Source organism: Melanostigma gelatinosum (assembly GCF_949748355.1).
Source record: "Melanostigma gelatinosum genome assembly, chromosome: 22".
Taxonomy (NCBI): domain Eukaryota; kingdom Metazoa; phylum Chordata; class Actinopteri; order Perciformes; family Zoarcidae; genus Melanostigma; species Melanostigma gelatinosum.
The window spans coordinates 15,375,295-15,393,693 of record NC_136655.1 but is presented as its reverse complement, the minus strand read 5'-3'; the positions used below and the strand labels follow the sequence as shown (position 1 = coordinate 15,393,693).

The following is an 18,399-nucleotide window of genomic DNA, read 5'->3' as shown; positions in this document are numbered from 1 at the left end:
CCATTCGCGCCGCCGGTCTCGCCGGGGGCTATTTGTGTTCATTCGCACTGGACACGCCGGAGAGGGGGCGTGGCTTATTGCCCTGAAAGCCGTTCAACTGTCCGCCATTAACCATGGAAAAAATAACCTCTATTTCTGCTTAGTAGGTGTTGTGGAAGTCACAGATATCCCGGGAAACTAAACTAAATATGTTAGGAGTAGTTACATTTACAACCGGCCCTTTGAGGGCGACCGTGATGCTGATGTGGCCCCAGAGTGAAAATGAGTTTGACACCCCTACTTTAAGCTGTGTGTGTGTGTGTGTGTGTGTGTGTGTGTGTGTGTGTGTGTGTGTGTGTGTGTGTGTGTGTGTGCGTGTGCGTGTGCGTGTGCGCGTGCGTGTTCAGACCAAGCGTATGCTGGTGGAGAAGATGGGCCAGGAGGCGGTAGAGCTGGGCCACGGTGATGTCAACATCACTGGACTGGAGGAAAACACTCTGATCGCCAGCCTGTGTGACCTGCTGGAGAGGATCTGGAGCCACGGGCTGCAGGTCAAACAGGTCAGCACACACACATACACTGAAAGGGATAGTTTGGATATTTAGAAGTGGGGATGTATGAGGTGCATATCTGTAGTTAGCGTATTACCTACAGTAGGTTGGGTTTGGAGACACAGACAGGAGTACCAGCACGGGAGTTAACCCTGAGTATGGTCTACCACCGCCTCGATCGGTTAGTTTGTTTGTGTTATTAATTAGTTCAGATTCACGAAAGTCACAGAATAACACAAGCGAACTAACCGATCGAGGCAGCGGGAGTCCAGCAACTCTTGTGTTCTGTGAGGTAAAATTGCTGTTTTTACCAATGGAGTCTGGTGCCTTTTGAAGAGAGCATAGATAACGGCTTCAGTTCCCCGTCAGAAAGGGCTGTCTGACAGCAAGGTATAGCGATGACAATATTCTAAATATAGCGTACACTTAAACTGACATAGATTTGTTTTATCTGTCTAAAATACATCCACAGCATTACATTACTTTGATCCCATGCTGGTTCTCCTGTCTGTTTCTCCAAACCCCATCTACTGTAGGTAATACACTGACAGTGGAGAAGTACCTCATACAACCCTACTTCTAAACAGAGTTATAATAAACACAATCTGATGGCACACACAGCCACCCATGCTGTCAGTATAAACACCCTGTGGTTAATCAGGTTTGTATGATCATATTGGATATTGAGGCTAAGGGGTTATTGACTGAAAAATCCTCTTTCTGTGTGTATAATCTTCCTCTTCATCAGTGAATGCATTAGCTGTCTATACGTGTGCCTTGATTCTGGTTCTCTGACCTCTCAGGGGAAGTCGGCCCTGTGGTCCCACCTGCTGCACTACCAGGCCCGAGAGGAGAAGCTGGAGCAGCAGCAGTCACCAGGTCACACAGACACTCACACAAACTGTCTGTCCTACATTACCTAAAACACATCTCTGATTTTAACAAAGCCATTATATCTTGTATTGTTCTTCAACAGTGTCAAATGTTCCTGAGAGGAGGAAGTCCGACTGTTCCGTAGCAATGCCGTCTCTACGCGTGTCCCTCATACAGGATATGAGGTACGTGCTGCTGTCCTCTAGCGATGGCAGGAGGACACTGGCCTGCAGAAACAGCCTCAGTAGCACACTGCTGGTTAACTACAGACAGTAGTCCATTCTGGGTTCAATACAATTTAAAGGTTCATTTTATGGACAATTACAGAAACATAGTTCATAATTGTCTTCTACTTGCAGTATTTCAGAAATACCCATGTGAAAACATAAACCGCTCAGAATCAGAGAACAAGCTCTTCTTTCTAAAGCTGCATCTTTGCACTGACCATTTAGTCAATTCCAGAAATGATTGTCAACTATTTCCATTCATCTTTTAATTTAGACATTCTCTAATTATAGACATTCTCCATTTGTCAGATGTGTCGATTCGTTGCTAGTCTTTGTTTTCTGTGGTAGTAAAATATACATGTTTGTGTTTTTTGATTGTTGAGTCGGACAAAACAAGACATTTGAACACTTTTTACCTCTGATATTTGACAGACCAAACAGTTAACAGATACATTGAGAAGATTACATTATTGGCTACCTTCTTGCTTTTACCATTCCATCTCCAATACGCCACCATCCTCACATATTACATGTATGTAATGAAGAACTGGATACGATGTTCCATAGGGGTGTAACGGTTCACAAAATGCACGGTTGGGTTGGGTACGATACAGTGGAGCCACGGTTCGGTACGTTTCGGTACAGTAGAAAACTATAAATGCCAGAGAAATGTACTTGATTTTAAAATATATTTATTCATTACAACTAACATCATGAAGTTATTCTTTGACTTTGAACAATGATGGAACTATACCTGAGTGACCCATCTTCTGGGGTGTCTTCTTAGCAACACATAAGCATAAAAAACAAAAACTGCTCCTTAATGTTATGTAGTATTGTTACTTACATCTTGTTTACATCTTGTATTGTTACTTACATCTTGCTTACATCTTGTATTGTTACTTACATCTTGCTTACATCTTGTAATCTCAATGGGACTACCTGGTTAAATAAAGGTTTAAAAAAATAATTATTTTTTTTATTCAAACGTATTCGGTTCATCATGCGTACCGAACTGTGAGCCTCGTACCGAACAGTTCAATACGAATACGCGTATTGTTACAACCCTAGTGTTCCAAGATGGCACCCCAAAGACAGTTGTTGACTGTTTTTCAGGTTTCCTGAGGCTTTTGTGTTTTCAGGGCCAATAAAGAGTTTACATTAGGCCATGCTGAGCAACATGATACCAGAAGCTGAAGCAACATGCCCACAACTTGTATTATTTTAACTAAGAACTGTTGTTTGAGTATTAAGACCTAATATATACAACATTTTGACAATACAAAGAGTCATTTTGGGGTGTTTGTGATACTCCGAAAATAGTTTCACATCTATTTCTTCTTCACTGGTTGTAATTCTGTAACTGTGACCACTATGCTGAAAAGAAAATGCTGAACTGCCTAATGCTGTCTCTGGGGTTCTTTGATACGTAGCACAGATAAACCCTGTTTCCCTAGGTGTTGTTGAGAGGCATTCTGGGAGATTTAAGAATCATGTCAAGTTCATTTTGTTTACAGAGTTCAAAATCAGGGTTTCTAGTTCAAAATGGGATTCTCATGGTTATGGTGTAGACTAGAGCCTGGCTACTTTGCAAACTACTTTTCACGTAGATGTTTGTTTATGGAACAAAGAAACAAAGATCTACGTGAACTAAATAAATGTAGAAGCCAAGAAGAGCAAGTTTACAACAGGACATACAATAAGTTCTGTATATGCAGTAGACAGGAGTAGCAGTGGTAGAATTATACAAACAGAATTGTAATATTGCATAACATGACTATTGTAAGTATTAATACTGCAAAAAGTAAAGAACAGTCTGACTCTCCTCTTCAGACTGAAGTAAAGGCTGAAACCAGCAGGTTCATGTTAAATTACACTCGTTTATTACTAAGAGTCACTGATCATCAGGGTGATGAGGGTGGACTTGTATGGCGGTGTGCCCGTTTTTACGAGCCTTCATCCATCTGTCTTCTGTCCCTCCATTGTCGGTCTCCTCAGGCATATCCAGAGCATGTCCGAGATAAAGACAGACGTGGGACGAGCGAGGGCCTGGATCCGCCTGTCTCTGGAGAAGAAGCTGCTCTCTCAACACCTTAAACAGCTGCTGTCCCGACACGCCTTAACCAAGTGAGCACACATGTGATCAACTCTCTCACACACACACACTTGCTCTGTGCTTTTGGTGAGGGTGAGATTGATTTCCGTGTTCTGAGATGCAGCCGTTCTAATATCATTGCATGTCCCAAAAGATGAGTTATTGTAAACCAATCACACCAATCTGCGAATCAAAACAAAATAAATTTATATCAAATGTGTGAAGACATTTATCTCTTTCTCCTCCCCCTCGTGGGAGACGGTTGCTCTTCATCGGACCAGACACGTTTTAATAAGTCTTTTCTCTTGTGAAAGTGAAAGTTATTGTTTGAAAATACTTCAGATAAAGCATAAACCTCACCATTATTTGGCTTGTCCAAATAAGCTTTCAAGTGTGCCGTCCATAGACTGTATTAAAGAGTGGACGTAGCCTCAGGGTCTGAAAAGTGAAGCCAATGCGGAAGTGCCTCAAAATTGCATTCTCTCTACTGAACCAGCAGGGGGCGACTACTCCGGTTGCAAAAAGAAGTCGATGAGAAAATGACTCTACTTCTCACTTGATTTATTCCCTCAGTAAACATTGTAAACATGAGTTTATGTCTCAATCTCTAGTTTCAAGTCTTCTTCAACACAGCATGATGTTCAGTTCGTGAATTATGGTCCATTTAGAGTCAAACAGACCATAAAGGAGGGGATGCTTTAGGGCGGGGCTACCTCCTTCAGTCAGATCGGCGGTTCGATCCTCAGCTCTGCTAGTCCATGTCGATGTGTCCTTGGGCAAGACACTTCAGCCCAAATTGGTTCCAAATGCTGTGCATGTCCTGCTCTGCCTAATGAGTAATGACAGGAGAAAGTGATATTAATACATGCATTAGATGCTTCGTCTACAAGCCACCAAATTATTAGAGAAATGTCATATTATTTATGAATGAAGTGCTGTTATCCAATTCAGAATCTTCAAATTCAAAAAAGTGGAAAAGATACTCCAGCTGACCACCCTGGATCAATTGTTCCCTTTCTTACATAAATCATGCCTGATGAACAAAACTAAGTACTTTAGTTTGAAGTATAAGTCCAGCCTTATGTTGGTACTGCAGCACTGTCCTCATAATCTCAATGAAAAATGAAGAATACCTTGAAAAATGTTTGCAGTTTTACACAATATACACAGAAATGATCTTAATATAATTTGAATGAAAAAAAACCACCAAGAAAAGACATTTCTCTCTGGTTTACTTACTGATACATGGCTGTCCATTACCAGCAGCTGACCCAACATGAAAAACTATCCAAACTCAAGACTGAGACAAGTTCTTCAAACAGTAAAGAAAAGGGGCGGAGTTTGAACAGCAGATGATGATATTCTAAAGTGAACCTAAGCTGGCTGTGTGGTGTCCTACAGGAAGCTGTACAAGCGCTACGCCTTCCTGCGCAGTGAGGAAGAGAAGGAGCAGTTCCTCTTCCACCTGCTCTCCCTCAACACCGTCGACTACTTCTGCTTCACCAGCGTCTTCACTACCATTAGTGAGTTCTGCCTTGCATGACCTCCGACCCCTATCTAATCAGAGTTAAGCTTCCACCTTAACATCCAAACCTCAGCTCCGATTCAAACATTAGTACAACACCACGTCTGCTTGCTGGAACACCATGATTGGTTAGAATAAGACAGTGTGGAGCATTCTGATTGGACCCTAAAGAAATAGACGATAGAGTTTTGCACTGTAATGTGTTTTGTTCTGTATTTTTCCAATACAGTAGCTTTTTAAAATATGGAAAGTATCCTCACTGACTCCTGAGTTATTTGGTTAACTGCAGCTGCTCGATGGATTCATGTGGATCAATGACTGGCTGAGCTATTAGTATGAATAAACCATGAGGATGAATGTACGGTTTAATCAAGTTTTAAATCACAATGTATTATTCAGCTTACAGACCAGCTGATCCCATTCAGATAGATGAACACACTGTACATGCAGAGTGTGCATGTCTGCAGCCACAGGCCATGCTTTAAAGTCCTCCGTTTCCTTTCTGCTACAGTGTGTTCGCCCTAAATCTGTGATTTCATTGTTAAATCAACTCAATCTACCTACATTGAGTCTAATTAGCTTGTTATGGTTTATTTCTCTGCTGTGGCGCTGACGTGGTGTTTCTGCCCCCTCAGTGATCCCGTATCGAGTCGTCATCATCCCCATCAAGAAGTTGAGCAACGCCATGACCACCTCCAACCCCTGGGTGTGCGTGTCCGGAGAGCTGGGAGACTCGGGCATCATGCAGATCCCGAAGAACGTCCTGGAAATGACCTTTGACGTGAGTGGTGTGACCTTTGACCTCTCACAAGCTGAGCACACTCCGAGCACAGTTTGGGTGATGTCCAGGCTTTCTGTGTGTCGGGCATGATGTTCAGCTTTACGCTTTATCACTGTAGCACCGCCCCTCTGTGACACCGTCACACTCTGCATGCTAGCAGCGCATACATCAAAGGAACTACTGCTAGTTCTACTTGTTCATTAAAGTGCCAGGAAAAACCATGCTTTTTTGGGGATGTTCTTGAATTTTTTAAAATATGAATGTACACACACATTATAAATAATAATTTATAATAACTATTCAATATATGAAATAATAATGCCCTTCCACAAAAATCCAACAACAATACAATATAAATATAACAATATACACTGCTGGTGAGTTGTTGTGATTACCCTAAATTATAAAAAAAAAACAATGGCTGTCCTGAAAGAAATCTCTGTTCGTTTAGAGAGGTCAGTCGACTGTTGTTCTGATGAGGACATTAATTGGAGTGCTGAGAAGATTAAAGTAGTCTACTGTTGGTAAATTCAGCCCACCTCCCAAAGAGACATGGATCACTTCCTCCTCACCTTGCATCTGTGTTCGGGCGCATGTTGCCACAAGTAATGTTTTCGTTCAGTCCGCATGATGGTTGATGTTCTTGTTTTTGGTTGTGAGATTGCCACACCACCGCTTTGATTGTCCATCCGTTTTGTGTTAACAAGTGTTTTCATCTCCCTCAGTCTGCTTTCAGGCCTCACACACACATCTCCACCTTGTTCAAGGTCAGAAGAAGCCCCTGCTCCACCTTTCATCCAACTCCCATTACCTCCATCTGTCCTGTCGCCTGATTCCCCTGTAGCCTGTGTTGTCATGTTAACTTTGGATTGGGTTATAGTTGGTCTGATATCCTGCTAGAACATGTTTCCAGAGTAGAACACCAAATTTTATTTTGCTACAATCTCAGCCATGAATTTTCTCTGTATTATATTTTATGGATTGAAAGATAAATGTTTCATACAGCTAAATGTTAAGAGTTGCTCAGTGTGGAAATTCAGCTCAGTGCATTCTGGGATAGTATCCTCGAAAAGGATTAAGGATTTTATTCAGCTAATTCTCATTTCCAGAGTCCATGAATTAATCAGGGAAATGAGATAAAGAAACATGTACAAAATTGTGACGAAATATTAATAACATTATATTTTACTGTCTGAAAGATGGGAGGTAAGAGAGGCACGGGATTACTAGAACCAGGACTGAGTGAGGCAGACCCGGCTCCAGTAAAATGAGAGGTTCTCTAAAGGGATTCTTGGGTTCGGAAACACTACCACTTTCGTCCACAGGGGCCGCCAAAATCAACACAAAATGAAAGTTCCTTGTAGTAATTTTGGGTAATTTAACGTAATCCCCGGTTCTTTTTCTGACGTTCAGTGTTTCACTATGGGAATCGCCTCGGTGTGACCACTGTCAGACAGGTCGAACTGTGCTATAGCTCCGCCCCTTCATATTACCACAGTAGACCGCCTCCTTGCAAATCATTCTCGCTTTCTTCCCGTGAAGAAACTATAGCTCCCTCAGCTCATCTAGGCTAGCTTGGATTTTCTACTCTAAGGTTCACAGACCGGGTAGTGCTCTGGGCTTGGCCCGTGAGAGGTGGAACCTGAACGGCAGGCCTGCCTGCACGGGTCATTGACACCATTCAGAGTGTGAGGGCCGCCTCCACTCGCTCTCTTTACAGTGGTAAATGGTAGGTTTTTGAGGAGTGGTGCCAGCTGAGGCACACCATTCGTTTTCAGTGTTCAGTGGTTGACCTGCTGTGTTTCTTGCAAGAATTGGTAGATAAGGGTAAGGCCTTTTCTACTGTTAAAGTTTATTTAGGCTTTGGGGAGAAGCCCGTGGGTCAACATCCTTTGGTATGTCGTTTCATTGAAGGTGCACACCGTAAGCTCCCTGTTTCACGCCGAGGTGATTCCCACAGTGAAACACCGAACGACGCTATAAAAATTGCTTTGATTTTGTTAAAGATAGTGACATATTGTCAGATAGTAAAAACAGCAGCAGTAATATCAGTCCTTTGTACTCGGGGTGGGAATCGCCAGAGATCTCGCGATACGATATTATCACGATACTGCGATATTATCACGATACTGCGATATTATCACGATACTGCGATATTCTGAGTATTGTGATAACATAGGCCTATATTGCGATTTACTACTTTTTTCAACTTCAAATGATGTCCCCAAAGTAAAACTGTGTCAACATGTTTTATCTAATCAGATAAAGTTTTCAGTCTGTTCATCTCACTTCAATCATTTTTATTGCAGCAGAATATGATTGTCAAGCAGACAGACTGACCAACAATGTCATAAATGTTGCATGAACCTGACAAACTGAACTGTTTGTATCACTACATAGTCCAACTTAACTAAATGCAAACGTGTGGAAATATATGACCTATAACTATAACTTGTATAAGTAGGATATTAGAGTTATATAACTCAGTATAACTTGTGACAGTTATGCGCTGCACTCTCCCCATGAGCCGGCTGCTGTTGGCAGGTTTAGCCAGATGTCGCTCTTTGTTTTGACCAATCACGCTGACCCAGGACCTTTGCTGACCTCACCAGAAAACAACCCAGCACCATCTAGTGGACTGAAAAAGCAATTGATTTGATTTTTCTAAAAAAGATTTTTTTTTTTTTATAGTTTATAAAATAAAACCGACACTTGGCGTCCATGTATCGATATATCGGCACGCAAAATATCGCGACACTATGCTGTATCGATTTTTTCCCCCCACCCCTACTTTGTACATCAGTTGATTGTACACTGATAGTGTATATATAGTAGGGTTTGATGTTGCAGTGTTAGACTTATTCGGTTTTGTCCTCCCTGTGTTTAGTGTCAGAACCTGGGGAAGCTGACCACGGTGCAGCTGGGACACGATAACGCCGGCCTGCTGGCTAAATGGCTGGTGGACTGTGTTATGGTGCGCAACGAGATCACAGGACACACATACAAGTGAGTGGAGTGCTGTGTGTTGTCGGCTGTGCTCGGTCACTCCGGGTGTCCACCACCCACACTGAAATATCTCAGCTATCTGATGAAGTGACATTTTTTACCGCCATTCATGATCCGCAGATGATTAATCCTACCGATATTGGTAAACCTCTGACTCTCCCTCAAGTGCCACCATGAGGTTGTTTCTTATCTCGACAATTATCAGATGGATTGCCATGAAATTTACAGACAATCCGGAGAGCTTGGTGAATAGGTTTTCAAGAGTCTGGCATTTGATTTAGACATACAATAACCAAATTATCATGAATATAAATTCCTCAGTAATATCTCCCTTAATATAAAGTGAGAAAAAGAAAGCAGGAAGAGCATGAGTCAAGTCCAACATCAATTCCAGACAGTTATTTTTTACAAAAATGACTGTTCCAGAAACCTTTTAACCTAAACTATACACACCACTTGAATATGAAGCATGGGGGAAGGATCTGTTATCAACGAAAACAGATCCCTCTAAACCCCTCTGTCTCCAGGTTTCCATGTGGTCGGTGGCTCGGTAAGGGTGTGGACGACGGCAGCCTGGAAAGGGTCCTGATCGGTGAGCTGGCGGTGCCCAGCGGAGAGGAGGATTCTGGGAGAGGCTGCCGTACACCCCCGCTGCAGCGCTCGCCATCCCAGACCAGACGCATCAACATCACGTCGTTGTCTGGACGAGGATACAGTGAGTATCTGTCAGGACGCACTGCTGTAGACCCACTCTGGTTTATATCCCCATAGCCCCACAGAAATGATGACTTACTTGGATTACCGTCAATTTGTTATTTTAAGAAACAAAAACATAACAAACACATTTTTAACTGACTTTAAATATAATTATCTTCCTATAATTAATACCAAATGACAGTTATTTACAGGATACTGCAATTTGTTAATTATACCGACCCATGAGATAAAGCTTTATAGTTATATCACAAGATAAAAGCTGTTTCAGTAGGCTGTCCAGAGTGTGGCACCAGAGGAATCACAGACTTTTAAAAAATCTATTTTAAGTTCACCCCAAAACTAAATACATTTCCTCTCACCTGTAGTGCTATTTAACAATCTAGATAGTTTTGGTGTTAGTTGCCAAGTGTTGGAGATGTCTGATTCCTCTCCGATATAATGGAACTCGTGGACACTTGTGCTCAAAGTGTTACGGTTGGTTATTCTGGACCCATGCGCAGACACCGGGACAACAGGGTAGGTGAAAAAGGATTTATTTTGTTGTCGTGGAGCCGGTGGAACATGCAGGTAGAAAGGTGAGGCGGTGTGAGTGGCGATGGCTGGGCGGCGACGCGGCACAGGAATCTTGGAGCACAAGAAAAACACAAGTTAGTTGCAGATCGGGAACACAAGCAAACTAACTGTTGAGACGAGGTAAACCTCAGAGGGGCCGAGGCTGTAGCTACCACTGAGCTGAAGAAACAATGTGGCGATGAGACTGAAGGAAGCCGGGTATTTGAGTAGTCAGTGATGATGGTCTGATTGTTGGCAGGTGTGGAGATGAGCCCAGGTGCCGGATGATTGAAGCCATGCCCATGCCATACACACGCACACACACACACACTGACAGAGAATACAGAGGGGAGACACCGACACGAGCTGAGGTCACAGCGGAGCTGTGACACAAAGAGCCAAAAAATCCATTTAAGAAACCTAACAGCAATGTCTCTTTCCAGAATTCATGACCCGGTTACTCAAGATAATCCACAGATATTGTAGTAAGCTGTTTTTTTTTTTCTACCCAACTACACCAGCCAACTGTATCACTGCGCAGAAAGATGCATCTACTCACGGACGAAAGGCTCGTGCTTGTGACAGCGCAAGGTGGAAACATTCATGGTGTCCCCCTCGACTGAGCTGTAACATTGGCTAGCTCAGTGGTGCTAGGGGAGCTAGCAGTAGCAACAGCGGTGATACGGTTGACGGGTGAAGCGTGGCACAATGAAAATAGTTCCTACATTAAACTGCTCACAAGGTCTGTAGATCATCTTGAGAAACCGGTTCAGACAGCTCTCTTTATGTTTAACGAAAATGCAAAAGGAAACCTCTATTTGCACTTTCTAATGAATAATATCTATTAGTAATTGTCTTTGTCTGTCTTTTAAAGACATAATAAGGAAACTGAATTAAGTCGACTAACTAATATTAGTCAACTAATATTCCTACGTTGTTGTTGAGTCAATATTTAATCAATAGATCTGTAAAACTGAGTTTCACCACAAAGAATCACACAAAATCACCACCTTCTTTTCATTCATACATTCACATGTTTCTTGAAAATAAGTCATTCAGCATGAAAAAGCATAAAAGATGACTAAGAGGGGGCCGCCATGCTTCTCTCTGCTTGTATATCAACACGGCCGTTTTCTTAATTCCAGAGCCGACTTCAGCCCAAATCCAAGAAGCCATCGGGGAGGCTGTAAACAACATTGTCAAACACTTCCACAAGCCAGAGAAAGAGGTGAGCGACTGATCTCCTTCTCAGAATCAGTGATGAATTAACTGATTTTTATTATTTGAATCACTGCTGTACTTTCTCTGAACATCACCAGACTGTGTGGATTTAATTCTCTCCGTCTCCATCCGACTGTTCATTATGTTTTACTCAGTAAAGTGCTGGTCTAACAGTGCAGCCCTCACTTTAATAAGTGCGCTCTTGTTAGAGGAGTGATGGAGTAAAGGGCAATGCATGCAGCCCTGAAAGAGGCTGTGAACCAGACAACACTGATTCCATGTAGTCACAGGCAGTTTTTGCCTCAAAGGGCTGCGTGAAATTCTCTCCTGCCACACTACAAAACTACAAATTCCACAGGACCACGTAAAGATTTAAGGCATCAGCAGTTTTTGTCAGCTGTGTCATGCTCTCCGATGTTCTTTGTTAACCAGGTCAAACTGCAGGATCAAGTTCAGGGGCGGAAAGTAGATCCCAACTGGTGGAGTTTGGTAGAAACAAGGCACTATTTTAGCACTAACCAGCACCAAAGTCTGAAGAAGTGGTGATCGCATGACTAAGAACAGTCCCCTGTAGTTAGCAGGGACTTTTCATTTAGCGTTACCGTAGTTTTTAGAATTGTTTTGTTCGATTTAGTCGTGACCAAAGACAGTAAAACAATGGTGTTCTTCGTGAAAAGAAGTAATTCAAGTTAACGCGTAGTGGTTATGAACCTCGTGTCAACAGTTTGCTGATATTATTGTTCTCAACTTGTTTCCACACTATTCACAGGCTTTTTTTTCTTTATATAATTTGTTTCTATATTGCTGTTTCTGTTGTCAACAGAAACAGCTGTAGACCCAGAGTTGTTTTAAATCCCATGGATGAGGTGGAGTTTATGTTTATGATTTCTGTTCTCTCCCTGTCACTCCTGTGTTGATGTTTTGTCTGCTGGGGTTGTGGATGCAGAGAGGCAGCCTCACCGTCCTGCTGTGTGGAGAGAACAGCTTGGTGGCAGCTCTGGAACAGTTCTTCCACCATGGCTTCAAGTCGGCGCGGCTCTTCCAGAAGACTGTGTTTGTGTGGGACTTTGTGGGTGAGTGTGGAGGGAGCGCCATCTGCTGACAATAACATGTGCTATTTAATCTGGCACATTTTAGGTGATTTGTGGGGAAAACATTTGTTCATTTAGTAAAAAAATTTAAAGTCAAATTTTATGTATTGAACCAGATTTTGTCAATGTGTATGCAGCACCATCGTGTATGTTTTTTATGTATTTCAGTTCAGAAATAGATTTTTATGTAAAAAGAGAAGGAGCTGCACACTGATTAGTATTTTATGTTGGCACCAAATGAATGATTTGCAGAACGTTGTGTTGGGAAACATGTCGTCCCCCTTCCCTCTGCAGAGAAGGCTGTTGCCTACATGGAGTCAGCTGACCAGATGGGAGACCTTCAGGAGACTGCGGAGCCCCTAGGGATGACCTGTCAGTCACTCTGTCGCTACGTCAACGCGATCAACTCCACCCCCAGGAACATCGGCAAGGACGGGAAGTTCCAGCTGCTGGTCTGCCTCGGAGCCAGGTACGTTTTAAGAGAGCACTGCTGCACCTACCTACGGTTTATAATTCTGTGATGTAAAGATAGTTCACCAAGAACAGGGGCGGAAATGTATGAATTATGTTTTAGAAAATGCATTTCAAGACAATATGCCACTTTTCTAGAAGGAACTCTGGTATTAAAATATTCACACACACCAAAGAGTCACGTCAAGTCAGAGACGATTTATACACTATATTTACACATTTAATGAACAGAGAGATATTCATGATCCAATATGTCCTTTTGACATACATTGTATTTGGACATAGTATGATGAGTGTATATGAGTGTTTAGGGTCCAATCAGGATCCAACCACAGAACAGAAACGTATCGGAGACAACAGCACAGACAGAAATAAAACTTTGAACTTTGGCTGAAAATATCAGTTATGGTAAGAAGCTGACCGACAAAAGAGGTGTTCAGGGACCTAGAGAATCTAACTCTCGCTGAGCTGCTGCGTCTCTCGTGTAGCGACCACACAGACAACGTTGCTGCCGGCCCTTTTTCCGACATAGTTTGCATTTAATTATTGCCATAATGTTTGATTTCATTATGAATGTCATAAAAAGGTTAAAAATCGCATGCTCATTTGTGAATAATAACAATCCACAATCAAAAGCTTCGTACAGAAATCATTTTATGAATTGATTATGTCCACAGAGCGACAGCAGAGGGCTTTATTTTGAAAAGGAAACAGGAAGTGTTTTTACCATGTCTGTGACATTTTCAACCGACTTAGACATCAAAACTGTAGTAATGTTGCTGGTATCAAAAGATCATTTCCACTGTTTCTGCTGTTAAAAATAGGCGAGACCTCAAGTCTCTGGAGGAGACGCAACAAACACACAGCCGAGTCTCAATTGCTGCTCCAAACTCTTAACATGGCAGTGTGGCAGAAAACAGATATCAGATGCTTGGATGCACTATATAGGCATCCTGCTGCCACCCAGTGTAGAAACGTTATCTCACTGTTTGTGCAGAGACCGCCTGCTGCCCCAGTGGCTACCTCTGCTAGTGGAATGCCCGGTGATCCCGCGGATGTACGAGGACATTGCTCTGCTCAGAGGCCGCACCACCGTCAACGCCCTCATCGGAGTCCTGGAGACACTCCACGACTTCCCCGTCACACTGGAAGCCTCGCTGGTTAAAGGCATCGACCTTTAGCCCTCAGGAGAGAAAGCTCTTAATTTTCCTCTAATACTTCCCCTCACTACCACCAACTGCACCCCCCTTCCACTTTTAGCCTATTGGCTCTGGGATGAGTCACATGACCAGGGAAGGAGGAAGTGAGGGACATGAGAAGTTTGGTTACCAAAGCAAAAAGTTCCACTGCTTCATGTGAGAGGTTGAGGCTTTGGATCGGCCATAAGCCTGGATGCAGTATTATTACCCCGCCTGTGGCTCTGAAAGACCCTTTTTAATTAAATTACAACCACTGCTTCATCATGCTTTATGTCATGAACTACAAATCCCAATCACGTTACCTTCCACGGAGCCACTGGCTGCATTTTTTTCATTACGCTTTAAATCTACTTGCTGTTATCCCTCGTAATATTTTATATTTTTCTTATTGTCAACACATTCCACGAAAAGACCCAAACTAACAATGTGTTCGTCTCTGAATACTTTGAATTCCTGACCCTTAGCTCCAAGCCCACTGGTTCCAACCTAAAACAGCTCACAAAGATATTGTTTTTTTAAGCTCAATCATTTCCTAAAGCAGCTGGCCACTTTAGTTCTTGAGAAACGTTACTGGGACAGTAGGAAAAAAGTGCATTTGTTTGGGAACTATTTTCAGCGGCGGATTAATCCACATTTGGTGCTCCAGTAAGTATTTGTGGCAGCTGTTTGTGAAGGAACGTGTCCCCCAATGCAACAGTGCACAGATAATGGAGCTCTATGTCTCAGAGGAAGACCATGTATCAAATCCAATGTGGGTTTTGGGTCATTGCAGACAAATATAAAATATCACCAGACTTTTTCTCTCAAATTTGTCAACATGTAATGTTAATGTAATTCCACAAAATATAACGGCAAGCAAATGGTAAGCTAATGTTTCTGCAAGTTGATTTTAAAAGTTTACTGAAATGAACTTAAACAGTGGCTGCTTGGAGAAAAGCTCAATTGAACCAAAAAAAAACAAAAAGTAAATTACTCTTTGGAAAACCACTGACAGCAACATACACTGATATACGGGGCAGGAGCATGGGTGTGTTTCTTTCAACTTTAAGGAGCAGCAGCAGCAGACACTTCCCTGTGTGCTAGCTGTGTCAGCTGAGCTTAAACTGTGATATTCACTTTCCTCGTCTGCAACTGGCGATCACAGCGCCACCATCCCTGCACCCCAGTTAGCCTTAGCGAGCATGCCTACGGGACACTGCACTGACACACTGGTTCCAGTGGGAAGGATTATGATGAAGGTGCTGATGAAGTCTTGTTGGTGTTGTGGAGTCACCGGCTCCCCATGCCTCTCTTTCTTTGGACTTGCTGGACTTGTGCTGGACATTACCTCTGCTTTGAGCCTGCGGATGGACACAAAACCTGTTCTCAGTGATGTGGCTCAGAGTCAGGAGCTGAACCCTGTGACTGCATGGACATTCCTACTCTTTTTAATGCTGTGTGTGTGTGTGTGTGTGTGTGTGTGTGTGTGTGTGTGTGTGTGTGTGTGTGTGTGTGTGTGTGTGTGTGTGTGTGTGTGTGTGTGTGTGTGTGAGTGATATGTTGTGAGTGTATGGTTCGGTGTGTCATATTTGAAGTACGTACATGCGTTTGCCCTGCATAGATTTGTATCTCAGTGATCAACTGGTTACTGCAGTGAAGTGTTACTGTGTGTGTGTGTGTGTGTGTGTGTGTGTGTGTGTGTGTGTGTGTGTGTGTGTGTGTGTGTGAGAGAGAGAGAGATTTGTGTCACACGTTAATTTATCCTTTTCTACCAGTTTGCCAATATCGCCACTTCAATAGCAGCTGTAATAGTAATCACTGGAATAGATTTGCCAGCCGTAGAGAATTTGGAGTGAACTTGCAGTTTGGTCCCTTATGGAACATGATCTCATAATCTGATTTCAGTATTATATAATTATTATAATGCACGGCTTAAGTCATACTTAAAGTCCCAGTGAAACGGAAGTTGGAGCGTATGCCGGGTGTACAGTTACAAGGGGGATTCAAATCAAATCCTTGATTGGCCACACACCTCCCTTTAGTTCGGTCAGGAGGGAAACTCCCCGAGCTCCCCACATAGTGTTGCAAGTTTCATTTGATCGGATTATTTGTTGTCAACGCCCTGGATTGCAAAGGTATGAAACCGTAAAGCTAAAGACGCTCTATATCCCTGGGACTTTAAACCGCACGAGTCAGTGTTTTACATCTACAACTGCTAGGTGCCAACAACAATAACTCCAAATATAATTATTGGACTTTTCTTTCAATTAGTTGACAACATTAAAGTATAGAATATTATTCTTTATTTCGTTACGGACATATACAATAAAATAGATTCATTAGATATCAGTGCGTGATGTTACAAGCTAGCTGTTAAAACTTCATTCCCACACTGCTTGAATGCAAAAGGACCTCTGTCACATTAAAATGGAAGAACAGGATCTTACGCTTCATTTCCGAATGTTAAAAGTATTCAATTCACCCCCACCTCCTTCAAACACACAAACTGCATCCTTTTTTTGGTGGAAACTCTAATACTGGTTTTCTTTTCAGACGGATTTTTTTTTCACCGGTAAAACATTTGCTGCATGAGAGATTTTGCCGCTGTTGCCACTTCCTGCTGTCTGAATGAATCCTGTCTGAGAAACGGTGTAAATACTCTCATTACTCCATGTTGACATTTCTAGTCTGAGCTGTGTTTATCGTGACCCCCCCCCCCCCCCCCTCTAATGAGATGGTAGATGAGTTTTGAAGGGACAAAAAGTGGACATACGTACGAACCTGTCTTCCTAGTAGTATTTTTGCTCTTCAGTGTCACAGCCTGTCATGGTTTGTTTTGAATGTCTCAGCTTCATGTATTTATTCATTTTATGTTCATCCATGACAGCAGCACTGGTATTTTAAAGTTGATGGAGCCTGTGGAATAACTGGACACATTCATGTCTTTAAATCAGTAACCACTATTTCCACTTGGTGTGTTTTTATCATGTTTTTACCCTCTGCTCTCCTGCTGCTGTGCACTTAATGCCTCACCTCCAGGACTACCCACAGACTCCTCTCTCTCGGTCTGGATTTGTTTGTGTCTTCAGGAAAGATTTCTGGTGGAACAGATTGTTGTGGACGTTTTGAGATTCCTCCTTAGACTGCTGCACACTTTGCTTACTACCTGAACATGTCGTGTGATGGGTTGATATTAACCCGGAGTGGATCTGCTGAAACAGGAAATGCTACTGACGGGGACTTTGCATCCTGCTCTTGGCATGAATGCCACCGGACAAATAGTCTGTGTAAGACTGACTTCTGTGTTCTGATATTTATTTTGTCTCTTTCAATAAAATCACCCAGTGTGTTAAAGGGTTTTGCGTATTTGTCCATAAACTACACATCATGTGCGAACAATGTCTCCATCTGTTAGAAATGTTTTCTGACAGGGAAACATGTTCAGGAAAGAGGTTTTTTATGTTTAACTTGTTGTAAATATGTTTCCTTTTTGGACCATTGCTGAACTTACAAACTTTATTTAATTTGAAACATCAGTTTGTTTTCAGGTGTTAGGGAGTACTATTGCATATGTCCAGAAGTTGCATAAGGTGGTCCTGAGAGCTCAACACGCTGCAAGTGGGGGATTTCTAAAATGTGGGGGTACAGGACAAAGTCCTCAAAAAGGGACTTCGATTTTCTTCCTGTAAACTTCTACCTGGGGTGTTTTTCATAACTTTGATAATGATGCTCGCAACAAAAATAGTACAGCAAAAAGTTATAAAATGAATCAATACTGACTCACTAAACCACATTCCATGTCATGTAAAATGATATAGTATAAGTGTCACAAAAAACGTCACAAATGAATCTCATAGTGTAGTATGTTGAATCCCCCAACATATAACCCACAAAGTTTATTTCTAATCCTTTGTTCGAGAGTCACCGGGAATCCTTCTCCCGGAGCCCACGATCTAAACGGACTGTGGTGAGATAGTGTGGGTTGAACGGACGATTGAACAGCGGCGCGTCGCCGCGTTCCCACCTGTTTTTAATTACATTTTCATGAATACCTGATGCTTTCATCACTTTAATGCCAAAAGGGGCATTTTCACATTTTATGCATAAGACGTTTCAGGCTGGAAAGAGGCCT

General features: G+C 42.4%; 1 protein-coding gene across 4 annotated transcripts in view; it reads left to right on the top strand.

Annotated features, from left to right (window-relative positions):
• LOC306795795 (DENN domain-containing protein 5B-like) overlaps nt 1-17,621 on the top strand; it is an 80,197-nt gene extending 62,576 nt beyond the window's left edge. For all 4 annotated transcript variants that reach the window (XM_079294430.1, XM_079294428.1, XM_079294429.1 and 1 more), the window contains 12 exons: nt 387-539; nt 1,334-1,409; nt 1,507-1,588; nt 3,629-3,757; nt 5,127-5,248; nt 5,886-6,031; nt 8,919-9,037; nt 9,565-9,752; nt 11,452-11,534; nt 12,474-12,600; nt 12,913-13,087; nt 14,087-17,621. In XM_079294430.1, coding sequence (XP_079150556.1) covers nt 387-539; nt 1,334-1,409; nt 1,507-1,588; nt 3,629-3,757; nt 5,127-5,248; nt 5,886-6,031; nt 8,919-9,037; nt 9,565-9,752; nt 11,452-11,534; nt 12,474-12,600; nt 12,913-13,087; nt 14,087-14,270 — 1,584 coding nt within the window. In that variant the 3' untranslated portion in view covers nt 14,271-17,621. The remainder of the gene's footprint in view (nt 1-386; nt 540-1,333; nt 1,410-1,506; nt 1,589-3,628; nt 3,758-5,126; nt 5,249-5,885; nt 6,032-8,918; nt 9,038-9,564; nt 9,753-11,451; nt 11,535-12,473; nt 12,601-12,912; nt 13,088-14,086) is intronic.
• Nucleotides 17,622-18,399: the final 778 nt, after the last annotated feature.